The sequence below is a fragment of the Eptatretus burgeri genome, chromosome 4 (assembly GCF_056783735.1).
Source record: "Eptatretus burgeri isolate ZD-2024b chromosome 4, Ebu_testis_v1, whole genome shotgun sequence".
Lineage (NCBI taxonomy): Eukaryota > Metazoa > Chordata > Myxini > Myxiniformes > Myxinidae > Eptatretus > Eptatretus burgeri.
Genome location: NC_140964.1, coordinates 138,880,248 through 138,895,219, shown reverse-complemented (window position 1 = coordinate 138,895,219; position 14,972 = coordinate 138,880,248). Strand labels below are relative to the sequence as shown.

Here is a 14,972-nt window from a genome sequence, read left to right as displayed (position 1 = left end):
ACGCGATTTGGAGCGCTCGATATATTTTTCCACTCGCGATCTTAGAGCCACATCTGTCGCCAACAATGGCGCCTCGGCTCTGACGCGGCCCACCAACCACGTGCCGACTGGCCAACCAATCCCTGGGAGCCTGAAAAAGGTCACGTGACTTCGTGGGTGGGACACTAATTTTGGTGAGAACATGGTTTTTCTTACAATATATACATATATGCATACACATTACACATACATATATTTGTCATTGTAAACACCTCGTTTCCGCCACTGTAATTGCGGCAGCATTATGGAGCCACGGTCCTACAGCGGAAGTGACGTCTATTGCATACTACCAATTGAGCGGATTTATATTTTGCAGTGTTTTAAACTTCATGTCCTTCATTGTATTCAGGTGATGTCTCTGCTGTAAATATGGAATTTAGACGACACAACGGTTCATCGATCTTAGAAACTTTAAAATATTATTCTGCAAAGGAAGATTCAGATGTTCATTTGACAAATGGCAGTCCTGTTTGTTATACAACAGGTGAGCAGAAACCTACAAAATGAACATTCAATCTTTTTTTTAATTCAGGGTTTATAAAATTTTCGAAATTATGAAATATTTTGCATTTCGAGTTTGACAAAAAAAACATAAAATAACTTGTTCTTTGTTTTTGTAGAACAATCAAGAAGTCCAATTGGGCAGATAAGGTCCAGAAGCAGTGTCACAGGGAAGAAGATATCCATTTTGAAGAAACACTCCAAAGTACAAGACTCACAACCTTCAAAATACAAGTGCACGTCTGATGAAAACAGCAAAAAGATCACTATTAAATTAAACAAACCCAAAAAGGTTATCGAAAGGCAAATGCATAATAAGTGCAATGGATGCAGTGAGGATTTTACTTCACCAAGAAATGTCAAAATACACATGAGGACCCATGGTGGAGAACTTCCACAGAAATGCTCTGTCTGTGATAAAGGTTTCTCTCATAAATGTAGATTGAATGAGCATATGAGGATCCACACAGGAGAGCGTCCTTACAAATGTTCCACATGTGATAAATGTTTCTCTCATAAATACACTTTGAATCGGCACATGGTGATCCACACAGGAGAGCGTCCTCACAAATGTTCCAGATGTGATAAAGGTTTCTTTCAAAAATGCGCTTTGAATATACACATGATGAGCCACACAGGAGAGCGTCCTCACAAATGTTCCAGATGTGATAAAGGTTTCTTTCAAAAATGCGCTTTGAATATACACATGATGAGCCACACAGGAGAGCGTCCTCACAAATGTTCCAGATGTGATAAAGGTTTCTCAGAAAAAGGCAGTTTGAAGAACCACATGAACAGCCACACAGGAGAGCGACCTTACAAATGTTCCAGATGTGATCAAGGTTTCTCTCATAAATGTAGATTGAATGAGCATATGAGGATCCACACAGGAGAACGTCCTTACAAATGTTCCACATGTGATAAATGTTTCTCTCATAAATACACTTTGAATCAGCACATGGTGATCCACACAGGAGAGCATCCTTTCAAATGTTCCACATGTGACAAAGGTTTCTTTCAAAAAGGCGCTTTGAATATGCACATGATGAGCCACACAGGAGAGCGTCCTCACAAATGTTCCAGATGTGATAAAGGTTTCTTTCAAAAATGCGCTTTGAATATACACATGATGAGCCACACAGGAGAGCGTCCTCACAAATGTTCCAGATGTGATAAAGGTTTCTCAGACAAAGGCAGTTTGAATAAGCACATGAACAGCCACACAGGAGAGCGTCCTCACAAATGTTCCAGATGTGATAAAGGTTTCTCTCAAAAATGCCATTTAAATACACATATGAGGATCCATACAGGAGAGCGACCTTACAAATGTTCCACATGTGAAAAATATTTCTTTCAAAAAGGCCATTTAAATAAGCATATGAGGATCCACACAGGAGAGCGTCCTCACAAATGCTCCACATGTGATAAAGATTTCTCTCAAAAAAGCGATTTGAATCACCACATGAGGTTCCACGCAGGAGAGCATGCAATACATCCATAAAAAAGACCAGATAACACAGCAACGAGAAAACGAAGCATCCCACAAACACCTCGGAATAAAAGAAGACCCCGTGGTACAACACAAAAAATGCGTAACATGATCAGCAAAGAGGACTTACTCAGAACAAGACTAATTTTGAAGTCCTCCCTCTCTCCAATGAACAATCACTTTCACTGTTTCATTCCTCTTTTTTTCTCGCCTTTCAAATAAACTACCACACTCTCTTCAATCTCACTCTTCCCTCGAGGTCTGCAAAACAGCTGTTCACCAACTCCTCTTATCTTCACCTATCCAAAACCATGATAATTTCTATCCCATTAATCCACCCCAACGCCACCTCCTTCAAATTCCCTGATTTCCTTCCCGAAAGATTCCTATCATGTCAGGTCCTGAAAGTCCCTGAGGTGTCCATCTTCTTTACCCCATGTTCCTCGCTCCATTCCTCTCCCTTCCTCAGATCTCCTCATGTCTCTGTTCCCCAATGTTTTGTTCTGCTTTCTCTCGCCCCTCTGGTCTCCTGCCCCCTTTGCTGTGCGTTGTGTGTTCGCTCTCATATGAGCCTCGACAATGCATACAAAAAAAAAAAAATCGGTGGAGATTCAACTCGTAAATGCACTTTCGCGATCCACTTCCCGTACATATTTTGCCAAAGGCACAGGAAGAGAGTGAGTTTTTCATTGAATTGTTCATTGCTCTTTTATGTTCTCCAGCCACAGGAAATAAATACGGTATAAACAAAGTAAAATGCTTACCAACCTTTGTGGCTACCACAGAAATTGCCGAGTCTTCATGGCTTTCCGATTGGTTTACGCTGGTTGATGAAATCATTTCTACAGCAACATCCACAGGCGTCTGCTTTGAAATATAAAAGAATAAGTGCAACACAGTTCTTAAAACAATGGAATTATTGCCTTGCTGACAATATACCATTGTCAAGGTGATATTGTGTTAAGCCTCATGCAGACACGGGTTAACACCACTACAGCAACAACGATGATTCAGACCCAAGTCATATTGGCTTTCATAATAATAACTCGCATCCGTTGAAGACAAAGTCTTCGATATCCCCCACTATCGTAAATGAGGACAAGTAGCAAAAGGCACCAGTTCAATTTGTTCTTGATGTGTGTACCAAATGTCATTAAGAAATAGTTAATAGTTTTGCAACTATGCTCTGGAAACAAAGGTTAACCTCAATTATTTCTAAATACCCAACTTGTTTCCATGGAAAGTGACGAAAAATCTTTGGGGGAAATCTCTCAATATCAAAAGGCACCAGTTCACCACTTCCTTGATATGTGTACCAAATTTCGTATGTATATCTTTGGATTTGTAGTTCATCTCCAGAAACGAAATGTGACGGATGGAAGGACTTACGGACGGAACCCATTTCTCAATCCCCCGCCAACTTCGTTGGTTGACGGGGGATAAAAAGAATACGATCATCCGTTGAAAACAAAGTCTTCGATATCCCCCGCCATAAGGAAATGAGGACAAGTAGCAAAAGGCACCAGTTCAATTTATTCTTGATGTGTGTACCAAATTTCATAAAGAAATAGTGAATAGTTTTGCAACTATGCTCTGGAAACAAAGGTTAACCTCCACAATTATTTCTTAATACCCAACTTGTTTCCATGGAAAGTGACAGAATTTTTTTTGGGGAAATCTCTAAATATCAAAAGGCACCAGTTCACCACTTGCTTGATATGTGTACCAAATTTTGTAAATATATCTTGAGGAGATTTGTAGTTAAGCTGTGGAAACGAAATGTGACTGACGGACGGAACTCATTTCTATATCCCCCGCCAACATCGTTGGTTGGCGGGGGATAATTACTAGACGGGCCACTTTATAACTTCGAGCAGATATGACAGGGTTCCAAGTTGCCCTGCTTTGATGCAACCCCGCTTTGATACAACCCACTTTGTCTTCAGGGTATGTTGGGTCAAAAACCAAAGTATAAAAGAACAATCTCTTCTCTGGCCCACTCTCTTCTCTGCCCCGCCTGCCCTTCTCTTCTCTTCTCTTCTCTTCTCTTGTGATCTGAATCGCTCTTTGGTCTTGGAGTTGAGGAGTGGTAGAACGAATCGCAAGAGAGTCCATGACCGAGTGGAAGAGCCAGACGCAGTCCAAGTAGATGGCATAAACATTTACACGAACAGATTTCTTTCCGCTCTTGGTGGTCTATCCTCTCACATGTTCTTTTCTCTTTCCAAAACCCACTCACCTACATCGTTACACATTTCTCTTTGCATTACACCTCATCTGCCAATCATCACACGTCCTCTGACCACACAGTTGACACTTAGTTTTCCTCCCTCTTCCCCCTTCTCTTTGACTGGGATGCATGGGGCTGTCGGCCACGCCTGCAACAAAAAGAGGTCGTCAACACCTCAAGCTTTTCCTCATCTCTCTTTGCTTTCTAATTTCCTTGAGTGGGTGTTTGGTGAGCAGAATTAAGATTGTCGAAGTTTTTATTGGTTTAGCTCTGCCCCATGTCTTCTCTTTTGTATATAATTGCATTTATTTTGCTGCATCTCATCAATCCTTGCTTTCCCCTGCTGTACATAATGCCTTTGTATGATAACCTTTTATTATTCCACATGCCTTTCCTCACCCTTGCTTTATAAATAAATTGATTTTATTGTGATTGTACCCATTTTGTCCTGTCTTTTCCTCCATTGGTCCAGTATGGTCCTAACGTAATTAGCTGGGTAACTTTACCCCACAAAATTTGCTCTTGTTCGCTGGTGCGCACTCGCAGCTCCACTCGGTTCCACCTGATTCGGCGAGTTAACCAGAGTACATATCGAGAACACGAGACGCCCCCACCCCCCCTTGGTGCGGCCATCCACACGAAAGGTACCACACAAAATTGTGTAACACTGCCGGATTGGCAGTCCCCATCGGCACTCATGGTTGCTCAGCACCTGCTGGAGTGCGGAGTTATCTGTGTTCGGTGGCCTCTGGACCTGGTGTTTGGGAGGAACAAGAGTGCTTCACCTCGTGGCGAAACTCGAACCCCAGATCCATAACAATGTCGTTGCTTAGGTAATGCTAAATAATTTTCATAATGATTGGATAAAGCGTTGTATTTGTCGAATTGTGACATCATAATGAAGGGACTGATGATGTCATGGTTAACAGCCCTTATTCCTCATGAGGTGTACTTGATAATGAGCTCTTTCAAAAATTTTTCCATCGAGCAGTTTTGGAGATATCGAGGTCCAAAATTTTTTGGTTTTTTTCCAAAATGCTGACCGTATCAAGTTACCAATGACATCATAATTATTACTAAATTCTACATGAGTTGAGTATGGCGAAGATTTTGTGACATTCGGACCAATGGTTGCTGAACAAATGAACATGGAAGTGAATAAACTTGCGAAATGCTTCCGGGATAACGGATAACAATGGGATAATGCCCAGTTACATGAGAGCACTCCTCTTCCTCTCTTTCTCATCATCGTGCAACTTCAAGATTCATCCGAACAGTCAAAGACTGTCTTTCTCCATTGTGCAGGCAAATTCGCAGCATGACACGAGAATGGCGTAGCCATTTTGTCATCCCGAGAGGTGAGCAAAAACGAGATCGTCCGTCTCAGCCACGTTCCTCTCACAACTGTCCTCTTCGACAACTGTCCTCACCGTTCTCCTGCTCCAAACCTCACTGTCCTTCTCCTGACTCTGACATCACATCCATTAATCATCCCCTCCAGGGATGTGGTTTCGCCAGCCGTCCCCTTGGAGGCCGAGCTTTCGGCCTGCACAGACGTGTGGTTCGATTGTTGTTTTGAGGACATAATGTCCCCTTTATCGCCGGACATGAAATACAAAAACATCCGAAAAGGTCACGGGGAAATTACAGACTGGGAGAAATTATCCTCAATCCCGACTTTATCAACACAGCACCACCTCTCGTGTGGTTACATGTAACACTTAAACTCACAGTTTCCATACTTAATTTACATCGAGATATCTGCTCCACACACAAGGACCAAGCAACTCCATCCAATCCTTATTTTGCCATGAAATTCCTCCATTTACCCCCACAACCATCTATATATTAATACTGAAGGACTAATTTTGTGCTCCTCCTTGCGGTCGCGTCACGTTTTTCTCGGTACTATGACCTGGACTGAAAGAAACCTCGTACCTGTAAGAGTGCATCGCACATAGTGGCAATAGTCAAACTTCAACTCTGAAGCAGAATAAACACTTTTGGTTTTACATTCGTTTACATGGCGACGTGTGACGTCACCGCTGAGAGGCGTCAGGACGTCATGACATCATCGGTCATTCGCTGACGTCCTTACGTCTGTCGTCGACAGACCGTTACCGCTGAGAGGTGTAATTCCACTCCTCGAAAATAGCGTCTGCAATGTTAAACCCTCTTCTGCACTTGCTGACTACCTCAGAATGTGAATTTCACACAAAAAATGTAACAAGAAACATTGTATCTTCTATATATATATATATATTAATACTGAAGGACCAATTTTGTGCTCCTCCTAGCGGTCGCGTCACATTTTTCTCGGTACTCTGACCTGGACTGAAAGAGACTTCGTACCTGTAAGAGTGCATCGCACATCGTGGCAATAGTCAACTTTCAACTCTGAAGCAGAATAAACACTTTTCGTTGAGACAGGGGCGAGGAGTGAAGAGGCGGGGGTGAGGGATGAAGAGACGGGGGCAGGGAGTGAAGAGGCGGGGGTGGGGGATGAAGAGGCGGGGGCAGGGAGGGAGGAGGCGGGGGGCAAGGTAAGTAAATAGTTGGGCGGGGGAAAGCAAATTGAAAGCTGGAAATGGGGGGAAATGGGGCGGGGGTGAGTGGGTGGGGGCTGGGGTGAATTAGGCGGGGTTGCGTGTGAGGGGTGGACAGGGGCGAAGGCCTAGGGGCAAGTGGGGCAGGGAATCAAGAGACGGGGGACGGGGAGTGAAGAGGCTGTGGCGGGGCTGGGTAATTAAATTTTTGGGCGGTGGTAAGCAAATTGAAGGTGGGGGGGTGGGAGGCGGGGGGGAATGTGGCAGGGGTGGGGGATGAGTAGGAGGGGGCAAGCACACCCTGTCCAGTCCATGTCCCTCGAGTATGAGTGAGCTGGTGAGGGTGGTTGAATGAACGGAATCCGTCTGTGACGGGGTTTCGGCTAGTCACAACATAATTCTCACGTGTAACAAGATGATCCCTTCAAGTGTGAACATTGCAAACAAATAATTGCATCTGTACATGGTGCTCAGACAAAAATTAAAAAACGGAATTGTTGATCGAGGTCTCGGTTTCCAATAACTTCGGGTTAAATGCTCCAGAAATTGGGAAAATTACGAAATACGAGGATCTAAAAAAAGAGTATACCTGGTTTCACAAAACTTTAAAATCCCGTGGAATAAGACCTTACCTGCTGGAGCTTTTTTAACTCCAGTTTGGAACAAAATGTATAGTTCTCTCAGTCTTGGACGAATTGGAGACACACATCAAGCCCTGGTCACACAGACATTACTCCATCAGTTTAACTCTTCTGTTCCGATGTTTTGTCTGTTTTGTGATTTAATTGAAAATGTTGCCCACACTTTTATTGAATATAACAGATCGGTACTCCTCTTTCTCTTTCTCTTTCTTCAACAGCTATTCTATAAATTTAATTTTGTTTTTTCTTTTCCAATCTTTATTTATGGAATTGAGGGGAGTTCTAAGAGTAAATCAGTAGTCCCGTTTTTGTTTTTTCTGTTGGGTATTGCTAAACTGTCAATTTATAAAACCAGGAAAGCAAAATTTAAGGGAAAAATGAAAATGTGCTTTTTTTTAAATGAAAGTTATGATTTTTGCACGGGTAAAAATGGAGCAAGCTTCTCTTGAGAGCTCGGACATTGTGGGTGATCTGTGGTACACTGAGGAGGTTTGTGAAAGTGTAAAGAACTTTCACTTACTTTTTGCATATATATATATATATATATATATATATATATATATATATATATATATATAATTCTGTGGCGTATTTGACGTAAACATGCATCCTTGTTATCCCCCCCCCCCCCCCGGAGGGACGGAGCGGGATATTGTAATCGTCCGGTTTGTTTGTCTGTTTGTTTCTCTGTCTGTCTAATAGCAACTTTACGGCAAAACGGCTTCAGCAAACACTATCAAATTTAATCCACAGGTGGGCAATGAACCTTGGGTGACCCCATTAACTTTTGGGTCCAATTGGATCAAAGGTCAAGGTCAAGGTCACGAAAAGATCAAAATCGTTTTTTGCTCATAACTTCGTCAAAAATGATCTGATTTACTTCAAACTAAGCTTATAGTGAACCTTATTCTATTTGTCACTTATAATCCTACCCATTCCTATAGTGAAAAATGCATATTTGTGAAGATCGGGAGGGTCCGAAGACTTTATGCCTTAAATGGGCAGGATTTGTTGTGCCTGGCACCACTTGTTTGTTTTGCTTTTGTTGAATTTTTTTTGCTGTAAAAACTTTTTGGATTTGTTTTTATGGAGTGTGTTTTTGTGGTGTGTGTCATGGCCGCTGTAGGCTCCTGCTCTGTGTTGTGGTGAGATCTTCGTGATTTTTTTTCCTCCCCCCTTCTATCTCTCTCTTTCCTCTTTTTCTCCCCAACGTGATTTTGGAGGTTGTCTGTGTCTTCTCTATCCCTTGTATCCGAGAGAGAGAGAGAGAGAGAGAGAGAGAGAGACAGACAGACACAGAGAGAGAGAGAGAGAGAGACAGAGAGACAGAGACAGAGACAGAGACAGAGACAGAGACACAGACAGAGACACAGAGAGAGACACAGAGAGAGACACAGAGAGAGAGAGAGAGAGAGACGGACGGCCTATTTGGGTGTCTAAACCTGCTTTGATGAGGCCTTGTAAACTTGGTCTTTTTTTCTTTTTTCTTTTCCTATAATGCACTTTCCTTAGTTTTTAGTGATTGTTTTTTGTGTTTTTTAGTTTGACCCCCCCCCCCCTTTTGCTTTTAAGGCTCGAGCAAAAGGGGGAGATAAACTGCTGATATGGTGGATACACGCACTCGGTTTGAAGCGTTTGACAATTTAACAAGGAAGCATGGATGGTGTGCGTTCCATCTGAAGGAATTGCCACCGAAGACATTGTTTTAATCAGTCGGGAAAATAATAGGGAATCAAAATGGAAGAGCAGCATCGAAAATGAATAAGAAAATTGTTGTCTTTGTGTCTGATGAAAAATTTGTTCACGATGTTGTAAGTTCAGGATTAACTACAGAGACTGGTCTCTTTATATTGGCTTTGCCAATGGATACCCCATCAATGAGAATTGTTATGTCAAATGTACCCCCATTTATAACCAATGGCAAACTGATGTGTATTCTGTCATGATACGGAACAGTTGTGTCGAAAATCTCGATGATTCCGACGAGATGAGTTCGAGATGAACGGATTAAACATGTTATGAGTTTCCGACGCCAAGTTTACATGGTTCTTCCCGATCGAGGTGATGACACCGGTCTAAACATGTTGTTTAAAGTTACTTTGAACAAGTATGAGTACCAAATGTATGCGACTTCAGCCTTGTTAACATGTTTTAACTGTGCAGTATTTGGACATGTGAAAAGGTTTTGTCCAAAATATCTTGTGTAAAGTGTGGTCAAGCAGGTCATAACGACACTGACTGTGAAAAGGGCATTACCCCGGTTTCAAGAGTAGAGGATGGAGTAACTCCTAATACCCAGACACTTCCTGTTGTTTCCTCACACAAGAAGACTCAGGGTTTTACTCCAGTTCCTCATCCTAAAGAAGTCAACATCTCAGCTTTAGGAGATAATGAAATCCCCCCTGACAACCAAAATGGTTTGGCAGTTGCTGCATGTAGTGTGGAGTTGGAGGAGGATCCCGATGCCGTGGCAAAGAAACAAAGAGCATCCGATAGTAGTTCCAACACTTCCATAAAAAGGTAGTTTTGGACGAAGAACGTGAAGTTGAAGATGCACCTCAATGTGTTACTCAGGGTTCTCCAAGCTGCATTGATACTTGGGAGAATGTTTTTGGATTTATTAATGAAGAAAATGATTTTCAAGGATTACTGTGCAACACTGGAAATTTGACGAGTAAAGCAGGTGGTGAGGCTGATGTTGATGGAAAGCTCATTAACAAGTCGTCACCAGCACTTCCTGCTGAGAACGAGCAGAATGGAGATGTTCCAGTCCTTACTTCCCCTTCATTGATACAAAACCCCACTCATTATCCTGATTATTCAACTGAGCCAGTGAATATCAGCCCTCAAGAGCAAGAAACCAAGGCCACTGCTCCGGTTGAATGTACTGAGTACCAGAGTAAAGTTGAGGAACATTCTTTCAAATCTTCAGAGTTGCCAGGACCTGAAATAATGACTGCTCAGACTGATTTATATGACCCAGATGGGGCCGGGTCTGATTTTTCAGAATCAAATGATGAAGCTGAGGTGACTGAGTTGTCTCATTCTTCATCGTATCAGTCATACATTGCCCCACAACTTATTCTTGACTTTCTGAAGAAAACGTATCGACATCGAAATGTGATCATTAAATATCACTTTCCTGATTTCTTTTCATTTGTTCAAGCTGAAAAAGACATCATTTGGAACCTGCTGAATTCAAGACGATCATGAAAAAGATCATTTTTGGAACCTTAAGTATGAACGGCGGAGGTGCAAGTCACAACCGCCAGGTTCAAGTGAAAAGTTTGTTTGATCGTAAACATATGGATGTACTTTTACTCCAGGAAACACATATAACTGAAGATGTGGAGTATGATTGGTGTCGCCTCTTTAAGGGACAGTGCTTCTTTAGTAATTTGTCTTCTTCTGCTCGTGTGGCCTTTTTATTCAGACCTGGGCTCGTACCTGAATCATGCCACTTCCAAGAGGTTATCAAAGGCCGATTCATCTCTCCAGAACTGCTCATTAATAATTTCCATTTTACACTATTCAACGTGTATGCACCCAGTGAGAGTGTAGAACGAAGAGCCTTCTTTTTGTCTTTAATCATACACTTTCGCTCAATTGATCTCAATGATTGTATTTGAATTGTACCTTAGATTGTACCTTAGATTGTAATTGTACCTCTTTTAGACAGAAATACAGCAGAGCCTCACCCTGAACCCTATCCCGATTTGTCTAATTTTTTTTCAGCAATAGGTTTGTTCGATGCATGAAGGCTATGTCACCCCAACGAATCTCAATATACGTGGGGACTTTGGGCTAATGGGAGAGCATCCTTTGCTAGACTTGACCGGTGATACAAAAACTCACATTTCACGACTGCTGTTTTCTCTCCATTTCACTTTCCATCCTTATTTTACGATCATCATTTAGTTACCATGGGCCTCTTTTTCCCTCAACCCTCACATAAAAGTACGTATTGGAAATTCAACACCAATCTTCTTGAAGATACTTTGTTTAAAAAAGGCTTCAAGACCTTTTGGGCTATCCAACTCTCAAAAAAAGCCTCTTTTTCTTCATTAGAGTTATGGTCAGACAACAAAAAAAGCACAGATTAGAGTGTTTTGTCAGAAGTTTGCTTCAAATGTTACCAATGTTAATAATACAACAATGGCTCTGTTAGAAGCTGATTATACAGTTGGAGAGTAAAGTGGCCAGATATGGAAACAGGAGGGACCAAAGGATATTAGTTGAAAAGACGACCCAATTGAGAGAACTGATGCAAGAAAAAGCAGCAGGGATGTTAATCAGATTAAGGATAAACAACATCAAGGTTTTAGATACTCCCAGCACATCCTTTTTCCAAATGGATTTTGTCAATAAATCACAAAAGACCGTGTTTTCTCTGCTTGACTCAAGAGGAAACATTGTTGTTAACTCCCGTGATGTACGGTTGTGCATTAGGGATTATTTTTCAAAATTTTATGCAAAACATACTGTTTCTGAGCAAATTATGGAACTTTTAATTTCTCACTTTCCTTCCTGGTCAGGTCAGGTCAGATCTGTGACTTGCTACAGGTACCATGTAAACCTGTACGAACCTGTTCCATGGTCGGGTTGTCAGCGACGAAACCGTCTCCCCCACCAGGTTTTCTGGTGAGGAGGGTGTTTGGATATGGACACCCAGCAGGATTAAAAACAAAACCTGTCAAAGGGCGGAGGAGCTCCTTGTGAGCCAACGGCCATCCATATCTTGTGCCCACTGTGTCTGCGGACGTCCTCCTGCAGTTGGGTTACTTTTTTGTGCGGAGGATGGTGGCAGGATTTGCACTCCGGCCACCATAAAACCCTTCATTCCGCAAAACGCACAAACGCAAAAAAATCTGAAAACCCACTCCGTGGGAGTACCTCCTGTGCAGCTTCCCTTCGCAGGGCAGCTCACCGGATGACGGGTTTGGGGCAAAGCCTTCGGGACCCCCAATCTTTGATGAAAGGAGGGAAACCACGGGGTAACCTCCCTGGGTCAGATTGCGGGAGAGTGTGTCGGAGTGGTGCTGAGGTGTCGTCCACCAGACGGCGGTCTCCTTGGGTTAACCTGAAGCGGTCCCATCGGGTGGGTGCCTGGAATGTCCTATCCCTAAGAGAGGATGATCACCTGTCTCTGTTATCATCTGAGCTCAAGCGTTTGGACATCGGTATTGCAGCTCTCTCTGAGGTTCGGAGACCGGATTGCGGCAAGATAATGGTGGATGGTTACACCTACTATTGGTCTGGTCGCTCTGATGGTTACCAGACTCAAGGAGTTGCTGTAGCTGTGTCCAATAAACTGACCCCAATCATAATTGAGGTAACACCGGTCAACGAGCGTATTATGAGACTAAGGATTCGTCACTCCTTAGGTGTCATTTCCCTGGTCTCTATTTATGCTCCGACTGAGGCGAGTGATCTCACCGTGAAGGATGCATTCTACGCCACACTCGAGTCTGTGGTTGATCAGTGCCCCAGACGAGATACACTTCTAGTCTTGGGGGATTTCAATGCATCGACTGGAACTGATAGGGACGGTTATGAGGTGTGTGTTGGTCCCCATGGGTCAGGAACTATGAACCAGAATAGCACTAAGTTCCTTGACTTTGCAAGAAGTCATGGACTTAGGGTGGCTGGTTCATGGTTTCAGCGCCCACAAGCTCATCACTGGACTTGGTATTCCAACGCTGGCGGTGTGGCAAAGGAGATTGACCATGTCCTCATTGACGGTCATTGGAGGATGATCCAGAACTGCAGAGTCTACCGGAGTGCTCAGTTCCTCAATACTGACCACAGGCTTGTTGGAGCAACTCTAAAGCTGCACCTTAAATCCTGGAGAATGATACCATCCCAGCCAAGGCTGGATGTTGGCAAGCTCAGGGATGAGAGAGTAGCTGAGGAGTTTGCGAACAGGCTGAGTGGACACTTGGGGGGTCTGGGTGCTTTGGGGGGTCCTGAAGAGTTGTGGAGCACCTTCAAGACCACCGTCCTTGATGTTGCCGGTGGATGCCTTGGAGTTCACCGCAGGGCAAAGAAGAATTTTGTCTCTCAAGGGACACTGGATACCATTGACCAGAGTCGCAGGGCCAGGCTGAATGGCAGAGCTGAACTGTTCAGGGAGCTGAGGCGTAAAACTGTACGTGCACTGAGGGTGGACAAGGAGGCCTATGTGCGAGGAATCTGTGAGAGGGTAGAGCATCACCTGTGGACAGGTGATTCTCGTCCCGCTTACAGGTGAATTCGTGCATTGCGTTCATCCAAGCCCATCCCTCGGAGCACTGCAGTTCGAGCAGAGAGTGGTAGGCTCTTGACAGAGGAGTCTGAAGTGAAGGCCCGCTGGGCCGGTTACTTTGAGCGGTTGTACCAGGCTGATCCCCCAGCTGTCGAGTTGGACGTCAAGGGTGTTACAATCCCTGTTGCTGACCCTCCAATCAACTGTGGTCCACCATCGCTTGTGGAAACACGGGCTGCGGTGAACCAGTTGAAACGGGGCAAAGCTCCAGGGATCTGTGGCATCCATGCTGAACTTCTCAAGGCTGGTGGAAATGCTGCACTCGCGTCGTTGCATGCAGTTTTGTGCTCTGCCTGGAACACAGGCATCATCCCAACTGACTGGAAGATGGGCCTTGTTGTCCCTCTCTGGAAAGGGAAGGGTGATCGCCAAGACTGCAACAACTACCGAGGGGTGACGCTGCCCTCAGTGCCGGGCAGGGTCTTTGCTCGGATAATTCTTGATAGGGTTCGCCACCATCTGCTTGAGCACCAGCGTCCAGAGCAGTCAGGCTTTACACCAAAGAGGTCAACGATTGACCGTATCCTTGCTCTTCGTGTCCTCACCGAACGCAGATGAAAGTTTCCGCAGGGGCTGCTTGCAGCTTATGTTGATCTCTGTAAAGCGTTCGATTCAGTGAATCGGGATGTCCTCTGGAGGATTCTTGGTCTTCGTGTCCTCACCGAACGCAGATGAAAGTTTCCGCAGGGGCTGCTTGCTGCCTATGTTGATCTCTGTAAAGCGTTCGATTCAGTGAATCGGGATGTCCTATGGAGGATTCTTGGTCTTCGTGGGGTGCCACCAAAACGGATATATCTGATGTCTGAACTCTACTCTGGTACTGAGAGTGCTGTGAAGTGTGGTGGTACCATCTCTGACTTATTTCCGGTTGTTACTGGAGTTCGTCAGGGGTGTGTACTAGCCCCCACACTTTTCAGCACTTGTATGCACTGGATTTTCGGGAGGATGTCGGAGAGATCAAGTTGCGGTGCATCGTTTGGCAATGTCAAGATCTCGGACCTTGATTTTGCAGATGATGCAGTCATCTTTGCGGAGACTTTAGACATCCTCTTGGGGGCCCTCGAGGTGCTGAATGAGGAGTCGGAGCCGTTGGGATTACGGATTTCTTGGGACAAAACAAAGATCCAGGCTTTCGGTGACATCTTGGATGCTGCTGTCCTGTCTGTGTCTGTTTGTGGTGAGGATGTTGAGGTCGTGGATAGATTCACTTACCTTGGCAGTG

General features: G+C 44.0%; 2 protein-coding genes across 2 annotated transcripts in view; both read left to right on the top strand.

The window, feature by feature from the left end:
* Positions 1-4,691, top strand: part of LOC147029228 (uncharacterized) — an 80,357-nt gene extending 75,666 nt beyond the window's left edge. Inside the window, exons 3-4 of the mRNA XM_085876420.1 lie at positions 389-523; positions 660-4,691. Coding sequence (XP_085732546.1) covers positions 389-523; positions 660-2,041 — 1,517 coding nt within the window. The 3' untranslated portion in view covers positions 2,042-4,691. The remainder of the gene's footprint in view (positions 1-388; positions 524-659) is intronic.
* Positions 1-14,972, top strand: part of LOC147029227 (uncharacterized) — a 152,799-nt gene that overhangs the window by 33,552 nt on the left and 104,275 nt on the right.